The 12,940-nt window shown below is 43.9% G+C and overlaps 1 protein-coding gene across 1 annotated transcript in view; it reads left to right on the forward strand.

Annotated features, from left to right (window-relative positions):
• LOC106593279 (ADP-ribosylation factor-like protein 6-interacting protein 1) overlaps positions 1-12,940 on the forward strand; it is a 48,305-nt gene that overhangs the window by 2,519 nt on the left and 32,846 nt on the right. Inside the window, exon 2 of the mRNA XM_045719646.2 lies at positions 4,898-5,031. Within this exon, the coding sequence (XP_045575602.1) occupies positions 4,898-5,031 (134 nt within the window). The remainder of the gene's footprint in view (positions 1-4,897; positions 5,032-12,940) is intronic.

Raw genomic sequence — 12,940 nt, forward strand, 5'->3', positions numbered from 1 at the left:
CAAAACCCCTGCTGTTTTTCGCTCAGAGACTGCAGAGCTATCATTCAATGTTCTGGCGCCTTCCTGGAGCCAATGAAAGCCTTAGAAAATGTCACGTTACAGCAGAGATCCTGTATTTTTGATAAAGAGGCTATAGAAGGACAAGAAATGGTCAGATGGGGCACTTCCCATATAGAATCGTCTCAGGTTTTGGCCTGCCATATGAGTTCTGTTATACTCAGACACCATTCAAACAGTTTTAGAAACTTTAGGGGGTTTTCTATCCAAATCTACTAATTATATGCATATTCTAGTTTCTGGGCAGGAGTAATAACCAGAGGGGGGCAGTATTTTCACTGACGGATAAAAAACGTACCCGATTTAATCTGGTTATTACTCCTGCCCAGAAACTAGAATATGCATATAATTATTAGCTTTGGATAGAAAACACTCTAAAGTTTCTTAAACTGTTTGAATGGTGTCTGTGAGTATAACAGAACTCATATGGCAGGCCGAAACCTGAGAAGATTCCAAACAGGAAGCGCCCTCTCTGACTATTTCTTGGCCTTCTTGATCATCTCTATCCAAAACAGGGGATCTCTGCTGTAACGTGACATTTTCTAACGCTCCCATAGGCTCTCAGAAGGCGCCAGAATGTTGAATGATGACTTTGCAGGCCATGGATGAAGAACAGTAGCGCGTTTTCGTAAGTGGTCGATCTGAGAACAATGAGACTGGCGCGTGCGTGCACGAGACGACTCCATGTTTTTATTTGAACGAAAACAGGGTTTCCCGGTCGGAATATTATCGCTTTTTGACGAGAAAAATCACATAAAAATTGATTTTAAACAGCGTTTGACATGCTTCGAAGTACGGTAATGGAATATTTTGTAATTTTGTCACGAAACGCACCGGGCGCGTCACCCTTTGTTACCCTTCGGATAGTGTCTTGAACGCACAACGAAACACCGCTATTTGGATATAACTATGGACTATTTGGAACCAAACCAACATTTGTTGTTGAAGTAGAAGTCCTGGGAGTGCATTCTGACAAAGAACAGCAAAGGTAATCAAATTTTTCTTATAGTAAATCTGAGTTTGGTGAGTACCAAACTTGGTGGGTGTCAAAATAGCTAGCCATGATGGCCGGGGTATCTACTCAGAATATTGCAAAATGTGCTTTCACCGAAAAGCTATTTTCAAATCGGACACCGCGATTGCATAAAGTAGTTCTGTATCTATAATTGGTTTTTTTTGTCAACGTTTATCGTGAGTAATTTAGTAAATTCACCGGAAGTTTTCGGTGGGTATGCTAGTTCTGAACATAACATGCTAATGTAAAAAGCTGGTTTTTGATAGAAATATGAACTTGATTGAACAAAACATGCATGTATTGTATAACAATGTCCTAGGAGTGTCATCTGATGAAGATCAAAGTTTAGTGCTGCATTTAGCTGTGGTTTTGGTTTTTGTGACATATGCTTGCTTTGAAAATGGCTGTGTGATTATTTTTGGGAGGGTACTCTGCTGACATAATCTAATGTTTTGCTTTCGCTGTAAAGCCTTTTTGAAATCGGACAGTGTGGTTAGATAAAGGAGAGTCTTGTCTTTAAAATGGTGTAAAATAGTCATATGTTTGAAAAATGGAAGTTTTCGGATTTTCGAGGAGTTTGTATTTTGCGCCACGCCTATCATTGGATATTGGAGCAGTTGTTCCGCTAGCGGAACGTCTAGATGTAAGAGGTTAACCAACAATGCAGTCTATGACTTGGGTGACTGGAGTCTGACAATTTTTTTGGTGCCTTCCTCTGACACTGCCTAGTATATAGGTCCTGGATGGCAGGAAGCTTGGCCCCAGTGATGTACTTTACCGTGCGCGCTACCCTCTGTATAGCCTTACAGTCGAATGTCGAGCAGTTGCCGACGCAACCGGTCAGCATGCTCTCAATGGTGCAGCTGTAGAACTTTTTGATGATCTGGGGACCCAATGCCAAATCTTTAGTCTCCTGGGCGGAGAGAAGGTGTTGTGCCCTCTTCAGGACTGTCTTGGTGTGTTTGGACTATGATAGTTTGTTGGTGATGTGGACACTTGAAGCTCTCAACCTGCTCCACTACAGCCCCGTAGATGTGAATGGGGGCGTGTTCGTGGACTACAGGAAAAGTAGGCCGGTCAGCTCCTTTGTCTTGCTCACATTGAGGGAAAGGTTGTCCTGGCACCACACTGCCAGGTCTCTGACCTCCCTATAGGCTCTCATTGTTGTCGGTGATCAGGCCTTCCACTGTTGTCGTCAGCAAACCTAATGATGGTGCTGGAATCGTGCTTGGCCACGCAGTTGTGGGTGAACAGGGAGTACAGGAGGGGACTAAACACGTACCCCTGAGGGGCCCCCGTGTATAGGATCAACGTGGCTGATGTATTGTTGCCTAGCCTTACAACCTGGGGGCGGCCTGTCAGGAAGTCCAGGATCCAGTTGCAGAGGGAGGTGTTTAGTCCCAGGGTCCTTACCTTAGTGATGCGCTTCGTAGGCACTATGGTGTTGAATGCTGAGCTGTAGTCAATGAACATCATTCTCACATAGGTGTTATTTTTGTCCAGGTGTGAAAGGGCAGTGTGGAGTGCAATCATCTGTGGATCTGTTGGGGTGTTATGCGAATTGGAGTGGGTCTAGGGTTTCTGGGATGATGGTGTTGAAGTGAGCCTTAACCAGCCTTTCAAAGCACTTCATGGCTACCTACATGAGTGCTACGGGGTGGTAATCATTTAGGCAGGTAACCTTTGCTTTCTTGGGCACAGTGGACCTGGTGGTCTGCTTGAAACGTGTAGCTATTACAGACTCTGGGGATGTTGAAAATGTCAGTGAAGACACTTGTCAGTTGGTCTGCGCATGCTCTGAGTACACGTCCTGGTAATCCGTCTGGCCCCGTGGCCTTGTGAATGTTGACCTGTTTTAAAGGTCTTGCTCACATCGGCTACGGAGAGTTTGATCACAGTCGTAGCACCCGCTTCAATTGATCTGTATTTCACTAGATTCTCCAGCAGTGGTTCCCAAACTGAAACTCAGTCCAGGTTAATCTGGACTGTTTTGAAATTGGGTAGTGCATCAGTTTTCCTCTTGTCAGTCATTGCATTTCTTAGAGCTATTTATTTTTTAACTAGGCATGTCAGTTAAGAATTGTTATTTACAATAACGGCCTACTGGGAACGGTGCCTTGTTCGGGGCAGAACGACAGATTTTTACCTTGTCAGCTTGGGGATTCGATGCAGCAACCTTTCGGTTACTGGCCCAACGCTCTAACCACCAGGCTACCTGCTTATAACTAATGTCCTGATCAGCTAGCCCATGTTGGGTCATGTTTTTTTTTGCTTATAAATTTTGTAGTAATGTTAGTCACTCAAATATCATATGAATACACATTAGCCATGGCAAAATGTATGAAATTGTAATAAAATTTGCTTCAAAACTGAATTTTCTCACTACACCGTGATTTCTTTGTTTGTGGAATTGACGGAAATAAGCTTTAAACCTGCAAAAATAAATAGTCTAGCAACGAGGGGCGTAAACACTTTGTGGCCATAGAAATAGATGTTCTGGGCGTGCAGGGGGATTGTTCCCCAATGCTGGCAATGGAGCCTGAGTGGGAGAAGGTTTGGGAACCTCTGTTCTAGAACAGTGAGTGTACACTCTAGAATCTGGTTGAGACTGTCTTCAGTCAAATCGTGCTTTGACAGCTCTCAGATGCAGCAGTCAGGCCTCGTCTGTCGTTGATTACATTCAACACTGAACAAACCTCCCACAGAGGATCATCTGAAAACTAGGGTGGATCACGATGATGAGCTGTGTGGCAAAACAAGTCTGTAACGTTAATAGCTATTCCTTTTCCTGGCTGGCTGTGCGTCATGAGACCACATGGTGTTTAGTACCCTTGGAATGAGATGTCTGTATGAAGACGGGTCTTTGTGGTGCCAGCACAACGTGGGATTATTTCACTTCCCAGACCATTCACAATGACACCTCTGTTTTCCTCAACCCTTTGGCCCTGTGGCTCTGCTCAGCCACCAACTGATAGTGGTAGATGGATGTTTGGAAGTCAGCAGGGCTTAAGGTATTAGCTAGCCATTAAACAGTGGTATTTCTGTGGTGCAGTCTGATGCGTCCAAATGGCACCCTAGGCCCTATATAGTGCACTTCATTGGCCAGAGCCCTATAGGGAATAGGGTGCCATTTGGGACTTAAACTAGCTCCTTAGATTAACAGGCTAAACTGTTAACTATATGTTAACTGGAGTTCAGCGTTGTCTGGACTGAGAGTTAAATGGCTTTTCTTCTGAGTCCACCAGTGCATCTTGAGTCCTTTTTCAACCTGACCCGTTATCAGGCTGTGTTTTCACACACCTTGGGACTACTACTATGGCCTATTTATTGCCTTACCTCCTTACTCCATTTGCACATCCTGTATATAGATTTTCTATTGTGTTATTGACTGTACTTTTGTTTATCCTATGTGGTTCTGTTTGTGTCACACTGCTTTGCTTTATCTTGGCCAGGTTGCAGTTATAAATGACAACTTGTTCTCAACTGGCCTACCTGGTGAAATAAAAATTTCATGTAACTGGTCAAATTGCTACTTTGCCATGTTGGGAGCTGGGGTTTATGCATGTATTTAAGCGACGCTTAACCCCTGGCTCTACAATAGACTAGCGTCCTGTCCAGGGGGTTAACACCTGGCTCTATAATAGACTAGCGTCCTGTCCAGGGGGTTAATAACACCTGGCTCTGCAATAGACTAGCGTCCTGTCCAGGGGGTGTACTTGTAGATCAAGCTGCCTCACTCTACAGAAACAGGAGATGGGGCTCCTGTCTTATTGACCGTTCTGGCTCGTCCAAGGCTACTTCCTAACCTGTGTGTGTGTGTTCCAGGCCCAGGAGACGGCCCAGCTGGAGGAGCAGCTGCAGGGCTGGGGAGAAGTGATCCTGGCTGGGGACCAGGTCCTGCGCTGGAAGAAACCATGGTTCCCTGGAGCCCTGATGGCAGCCACCACACTGGTCTTCATGTGAGTAGTACTCCCACATACACACGCGATGCATACAGCTGTGCTGTCATGCTCTCACACACGCACGATACATACTAGAGGTCAACCGATTAATCGGAATGGCCGATTAATTCGGGCCGATTTCAAGTTTTCATAAGTCGGTATTTTTGGCCACGGATTTGCCTTTTATATATTATTATTTATTTTTTTACACCTTTTATTTAACTAGGCAAGTCAGATTAAGAACACATTCTTATTTTCAATAACGGCCTAGGAACGGGGTTAACTGCCTTGTTCAGGGGGGATTCGTTTTTGCAACCTTCCGGTTACTAGTCCAACGCTCTAACCACCTGCCTTACATTGCACTCCACGAGGAGCCTGCATGGCAGGCTGACTACCTGTTACGCGAGGGCAGCAAGAAGCCAAGGTAAGTTGCTAGCTAGCATTAAACTTATCTTATTAAAAAAAAACAATCTTAACTAGTGATTATGTTAAACTAGTAATATCAATAATTTGTAGTTATCTAACGTGTCCTGCGTTGCATATAATCGATGCGGTGCCTGTTAATTTGTCATTGAATCACTGCGAGCTTCTCCAAACGGGTGACGATTTAACAAGCGCATTTGCGAAAAAAGCACTGTCGTTGCACCAATGTACCTAACCATAAACATCAATGCCTTTCTTTAAAATCAATACACAAGTATATATTTTTAAACCTGCATATTTAGTTAATATTGCCTGCTAACATGAAATTGTCACTTATCTTGCATTCATTGCACGCAGTCAGGGTATATGCAACAGTTTGGGCCGCCTGGCTCGTTGTGAACTAATTAGCCAGAATTTTACGTAATTATGACATACCATTGAAGGTTGTGCAATGTAACAGGAATATTTAGACTTAGGGATGCCACCCGTTAGATAAAATGCGGAACAGTTCCGTATTTCACTGAAAGAAAGAAAAACGTTTTGTTTTCGAGATGATAGTTTCCGGATTCGACCATATTAATGACCTAAGGCTCATATTTCTGTGTGTTATAATTTAAGTCTATGATTTGATATTTGATAGAGCAGTCTGACTGAGCGGTGGTAGGCAGCAGCAGGCTCGTAAGCATTCATTCAAACAGCACTTTCGTGCGTTTTTCCAGCAGCCCTTCGCTGTGCTTCAAGCATTGCGCTGTTTATGACTTCAACCTGGGTGGGTATAATTTGTGGAACGTTCCAACAGGAATCTGTTCCAAAAACTTCCTAAATGACAAGGTTTCCAAAAAACAACGCACACAAAGTTGTATAGCGGCAGAATAAGATACCGGGTAGGAAGTGGTCTATTTCATAGCGTTTTTCACTCATCACGTTTATTCCGAAAAATGTCTGTCCTCACATGTCTGGTTGCCTATGGACAAACATTAAGAATAAGCTACATGGTGAGTTGATGCCTATTCGGCAGCTAGTTAGCTAGGTTTGTATGCGTTGTTGGTTGGCAACCTTTTACTTTACGTTTTTTGGAACAGATTCCTGTTGGAACGTTCCGCAAATTATACCCACCCCATCAACTCCCAAGATTAGGCTGGTGTAACCGATGTGAAATGGCTAGCTAGTTAGCCGGGTGCACGCTAATAGGGTTTCAAACGTCACTCGCTCTGAGACTTGGAGTAGTTGTTCCCCTTGCTCTGCATGGGTAATGCTGCTTCGAGGGTGGCTGTTGTCGTTGTGTTCCTGGTTTCGAGCCCAGGTAGGAGCGAAGAGAGGGACGGAAGCTATACTGTTACACTGGCAATACTTTTTTATTTATTTCACCTTTATTTAACCAGGTAGGCAAGTTGAGAACAAGTTCTCATTTACAATTGCGACCTGGCCAAGATAAAGCAAAGCAGTTCGACAACATACAACAGTTACACATGGAGTAAAACAAATATACAGTCAATAATACAGTAGAAAAATAAGTTTATGTACGATGTGAGCAAATGAGGTGAGATAAGGGAGGTAAAGGCAAAAAAGGCCATGGTGGCAAAGTAAATACAATATAGCAAGTAAAACACTGGAATGGTAGATTTGCAGTGGAAGAAAGTGCAAAGTAGAAATAGAGATAATGGGGTGCAAAGGAGCTAAATAAATAAATACTGTAGGGCAAGAGGTAGTTGTTTGGCCTAAATTATAGATGGGCTATGTACAGGTGCAGTGATCTCTGAGCTGCTCTGACAGCTGGTGCTTAAAGCTAGTGAGGGAGATAAGTGTTTCCAGTTTCAGAGATTTTTGTAGTTCGTTCCAGTCATTGGCAGCAGAGAACTGGAAGGAGAGACGGCCAAAGGAGGAATTGGCTTTGGGGGTGACCAGGGAGATATACCTGCTGGAGCGTGTGCTACAGGTGGGTGCTGCTATGGTGACCAGTGAGCGGAGATAAGGGGGGACTTTACCTAGCAGGGTCTTGTAGATGACCTGGAGCCAGTGGGTTTGGTGACGATTATGAAGCGAAGGCCAGCCAACGAGAGCGTACAGGTCGCAGTGGTGGGTAGTATATGGGGCTTTGGTGACAAAACGGATGGCACTGTGATAGACTGAATCCAGTTTATTGAGAAGGGTATTGGAGGCTATTTTGTAAATGACATCGTCGAGGATCGGTAGGGTATATTTGGCAGCATGAGTGAAGGATGCTTTGTTGCGAAATAGGAAGCCAATTCTTGATTTAACTTTGGATTGGAGATGTTTGTGAGTCTGGAAGGAGAGTTTACAGTCTAACCAGACACCTAGGTATTTGTAGTTGTCCACATATTCTAAGTCAGAACCGTCCAGAGTAGTGACGCAGGACAGGCGGGCAGGTGCAGGCAGCGATTGGTTGAAGAGCATGCATTTAGTTTTATTTGTATTTAGGAGCAGTTGGAGGCCACGGAAGGAGAGTTGTATGGCATTGAAGCTCGTCTGGAGGGTTGTTAACACAGTGTCCAAAGAGTGGCCAGAAGTATACAGAATGGTGTCGTCTGCGTAGAGGTGGATCAGAGACTCACCAGCAGCAAGAGCGACATCATTGATGTATACAGAGAAAAGAGTTTGCCCAAGAATTGAACCATGTGGCACCCCCATAGAGACTGCCAGAGGTCCGGACAACAGGCCCTCCGATTTGACACACTGAACTCTATCAGAGAAGTAGTTGGTGAACCAGGCGAGGCAGTCATTTGAGAAACCAAGGCTATTGAGTCTGCCGATGATTGACAGAGTCGAAAACCTTGGCCAGGTCAATGAATACGGCAGCACAGTATTGTTTCTTATCGATGGCGGTTACGATATCATTTAGGACCTTGAGCGTGGCTGAGGTGCACCCATGACCAGCTCTGAAACCAGATTGCATAGCGGAGAAGGTGCGGTGGGATTCAAAATGGTCTGTAATTTTATTGTTGACTTGGCTTTCGAAGACCTTAGAAAGGCAGTGTAGGATGGATATAGGTCTATAGCAATTTGGGTCAAGAGTGTCCCCCTCCTTTGAAGAGGGGGATGACAGCAGATGCTTTCCAGTCTATGGGAATCTCAGACGACACGAAAGAGGTTGAACAGGCTAGTAATAGGGGTTGCAATAATTTCGTCAGATAATTTTAGAAAGAAAGGGTCCAGATTGTCTAGCCCGGCTGATCTGTAGGGGTCCAGATTTTGCAGCTCTTTCAGAACATCAGCTGAATGGATTTGGGAGAAGGAGAAATGGGGAAGGCTTGGGCGAGTAGCTGTGGGGGGTGCAGTGCTGTTGAATGCAGTAGGGGTAGCCAGGTGGAAAGCATGGCCAGCCGTAGAAAAAATGCTTATTGAAATTCTCAATTATAGTGGGTTTATCGGTGGTGACAGAGTTTCCTATCCTCAGTGCAGTGGGCAGCTGGGAGGAGGTGATCTTATTCTCCATGGACTTTACAATGTCCCACAACTTTTTTGAATTTGTGTTGCAGGAAGCAAATTTCTGCTTGAAAAAGCTAGCCTTAGCTTTTCTAACTGCCTGTGTATATTGGTTTCTAACTTCCCTGAAAAGTTGCATATCACGGGGGCTGTTTGATGCTAATGCAGAACGCCATAGGATGTTTTTGTGTTGGTTAAGGGCAGTCAGGACGGGGGAGAACCAAGGGCTATATCTGTTCCTGGTTCTAAATTTCTTGAATGGGGCATGCTTATTTAAGATGGTGAGGAAGGCATTTAAAAAAAATAACCAGGCATAAAAATAAAATAACCTACTGACGGGATGAGGTCAATATCCTTCCAGGATACCCGGGCCAGGTCGATTAGAAAGGCTTGCTCACTGAAATGTTTCAGGGAGCGTTTGACAGTGATGAGTGGAGGTCGTTTGACCGCTGACCCATTACGGATGCAGGCAATGAGGCAGTGATTGCTGAGATCTTGGTTGAAAACAGCAGAGGTGTATTTAGAGGGCATATTGGTTAGGATGATATCTACGAGGGTGCCAGTGTTTACGGCTTTGAGGTGGTACCTGGTGGGCTCATTAATAATTTGTGTGAGATTGAGGGTGTCAAGCTTGGATTGTAGGATGACTGGGGTGTTAACCTCTTGGGGCTAGGTGGGACGCTAGCGTGCCACCCGTGGTGCACTCCATCAACAGCAGGTGCATTTCAAGAGCGGCAAATTTGAATCCAAATAAATGTCAAAATTCAAATTTTTCAAAAATACAACTATTTTACACCATTTGAAAGATAAACATCTCCTTAATCTAACCACGTTTTACGATTTCAAAAAGGTTTTACGGCGAAAGCATAAATTTAGAGTATGTTAGGACAGTACATTTACAAGAGTTGTGTGTAATGTTTTGTCAAGTCAAAGACAGGGTCACCAAAACCATAAAACCAGCTAAAATGATGCACTAACCTTTTACAATCTCCATCAGATGACACTCCTAGGACATTATGTTAGACAATGCATGCATTTTTAGTTCTATCAAGTTCATATTTATATCCAAAAACAGCGTTTTACTATGGCATTGATGTTGAGGAAATCGTTTCCCTCCAATAACCGGCAGTCAAGTCAGCGTAACAAATTAAATAATTAAAATTAGAAAACATTGGTAAAATATTATATTGTCATTTAAAGAATTATAGATTTACATCTCTTGAACGCAATCAACTTGCCAGATTTAAAAATAACCTTACTGGGAAATCACACTTTGCAATAATCTGAGCACTGCGCCCAGAAAAATACGCGTTGCGATACAGACTAGACGTCATGTTGGGGAGATCTAAAATCGAAAATACTATGTAAATAATTCATTACCTTTGATTCTCTTCATCAGATGTCACTTCCAGGTATCACAGGTCCATAACGAATGTAGTTTTGTTCAAAAAAGCTCATCATTTATGTCCAAAAATCTCCGTCTCGTTAGCACATGATGTAAGCCAGCCGGACTTCTCGTCATGAACGAGGGGAAAAAATATATTTCCGTTCGTTCAAACATGTCAAACGTTGTATAGCATAAATCATTAGGGCCTTTTTTAACCAGAACATGAATAATATTCAAGGTGGACGAATGCATACTCTTTTATAACGTATTGGAACGAGGGTACCCAACATGAACTAGCGCGCCAGGTGTCTAATGGGACATCATCGTTCCATGGCTCTTGTTCGGTCAGATCTCCCTCCAGAAGACTCAAAACACTTTGTAAAGGCTGGTGACATCTAGTGGAAGCAATAGGAAGTGCCAAAATATTCCTAAACCCCTGTTTTTCAATGGGATAGGTTTAAAGTCAATACAACACATCAGGTATCCACTTCCTGTCAGAAAATGTCTCAGGGTTTTGCCTGCCAAATGAGTTCTGTTATACTCACAGACACCATTCAAACAGTTTTGGAAACTTTAGAGTTTTCTATCCATATATAATAAGTATATGCATATTCTAGTTACTGGGTAGGATTAGTAACCAGATTAAATCGGGTACATTTTTTTTATCCAGACGTGCAAATGCTGCCCCCTAGACCCAACAGGTTAAGCATGTCCCAGTTTAGGTCACCTAGTAGCACGAGCTCTGAAGATAGATGGGGGGCAATCAGTTCACATATGGTGTTCAGAGCACAGCTGGGGGCAGAGGGTGGTCTATAGCAGGTGGCAACGGTGAGAGACTTGTTTTTAGAGAGGGGGATTTTTAAAAGTAGAAGTTCAAATTGTTTGGCTACAGACCTGGATAGCAGGACAGAACTCTGCAGGCTATCTCTGCAGTAGATTGCAACACCGCCCCCTTTGGCCGTTCTATCTTGTCTGAGAACATTGTCGTTAGGGATGAAGATTTCAGAGTTTTTAGTGGACTTCCTAAGCGAGGATTCAGACACGGCTAGGACATCCGGGTTGGCAGAGTGTGCTAAAGCAGTGAATAAAACAAACTAAGGGAGGAGGCTTCTAATGTTAACATGCATGAAACCAAGGCTATTACGGTTACAGAAGTCATCAAAAAAGAGCGCCTGGGGAGTAGGAGTGGAGCTAGGCACTGCAGGGCCTGGATTCACCTCTACATCACCAGAGGAACAGAGGAGAAGTAGGATAAGGGTATGGCTAAAAGCTATAAGAATTGGTCGTCTGACGTCCGGAATAGAGAAAAAAGGAGCAGGTTTCTGGGGGCGATAAAATACTTCATGATATAATGTACAGACAATGGGATGGTAGGATATGAGTACAGTGGAGGTAAACCTAGGCATTTAGTGATGAGAAGGATATTGTCTCTAGAAATATCATTGAAACCAGAAGATGTCATAGCATGTGTGGGTGGAGGATCTGGGAGGTTGGATAAGGTATAATGAGCAGGGCTAGAGGCTCTACAGGGAAATAAGCCAATAAACACTAACCAGAACAGCAATGGACAAGGCATATTGACATTAAGGAGAGGCATGCTTAGCCGAGTGATCAAAGGTTCCAGTGAGAGTTAGATAGCTAGCCGAGCCATAGGTTGCAAGCTGGTAGAAGATGGAGGCAGCTCTGTTTAGCCACCTCGTGCGATTCCGTCTGTAGATTAGTGGGGTTCCGTGTGGTAGGGGAGACCAGTCCAATTGGCAAAATAGTTATAGTGGCCCAAGAAAATTGTCCGATTAGACCTATTCAGATAAGTCGATGAGACAGCTAACGATTAGCCGGCCGCAGATGGGCGTTCAGGTTACGTCGCGACGGAGGGGCCAGTTGGATAACTCCCTCGGGCAGATAACGTCGGTGGTCCAGTTGTGAAGGCCCGATGGGGCTCCGCATCAGCAGTAAAACGGGTCCGGATAGGTGATTGTAGCCCAGGAGAAGCTGATGGAACTCTTCAGCTGGCTAGCTCCGGAATAATTTATGTTAACTCCGTGACCTACATTGCCAATAGTCACTCAGGTAGCAGCTAGCTAGCTGCAAGATCCAGGTGTAAATGTCCAGAGCCTGCGGTAGAAATCCGGGGAAAGGAGAGAGAATAGGTCCGGTAAGCTCTGGTCTGAGTCGCGCTGTACAAAAACTGGCGATAGCTTTACGAGCTAATGGATAGCTGAGGACCGCTAACCGTGGCTAGCTGAACTCCAACGTTAGCCAGGCTAACCTCTGGCTAGCTTCTGTTGTGGATTTGAGGTAAATAATACTTTTATTTTTTAAATTGGTGAGGGGGGTTGCAGGAGAGTGTTTTGAGGTTGAGTTTTTAGAAGAAGAAAAAAATATGTAAAAAGATATGCGAAGAAAATATGTATGTATATATGGGACACGACAAGAGGAAGACAAAGGACGTCTGAACTGCTACGCCATCTTACTAAAGTGCCTATAAGAACATCCAATCGTCAAAGGTATATGAAATACAAATCCTATAGAGAGATAGTCCTATAATAACTACAACCTAAAACTTCTTACCTGGGAATATTGAAGACTCATGTTAAAAGGAACCACCAGCTTTCATATGTTCTCATGTTCTGAGCAAGGAACTTAAACGTTAGCTTTCTTACATGGCACATA

This window comes from Salmo salar, chromosome 06 (genome assembly GCF_965601325.2).
Source record: "Salmo salar chromosome 06, fSalSal1, whole genome shotgun sequence".
In the NCBI taxonomy this organism is placed as follows: Eukaryota; Metazoa; Chordata; class Actinopteri; order Salmoniformes; family Salmonidae; genus Salmo; species Salmo salar.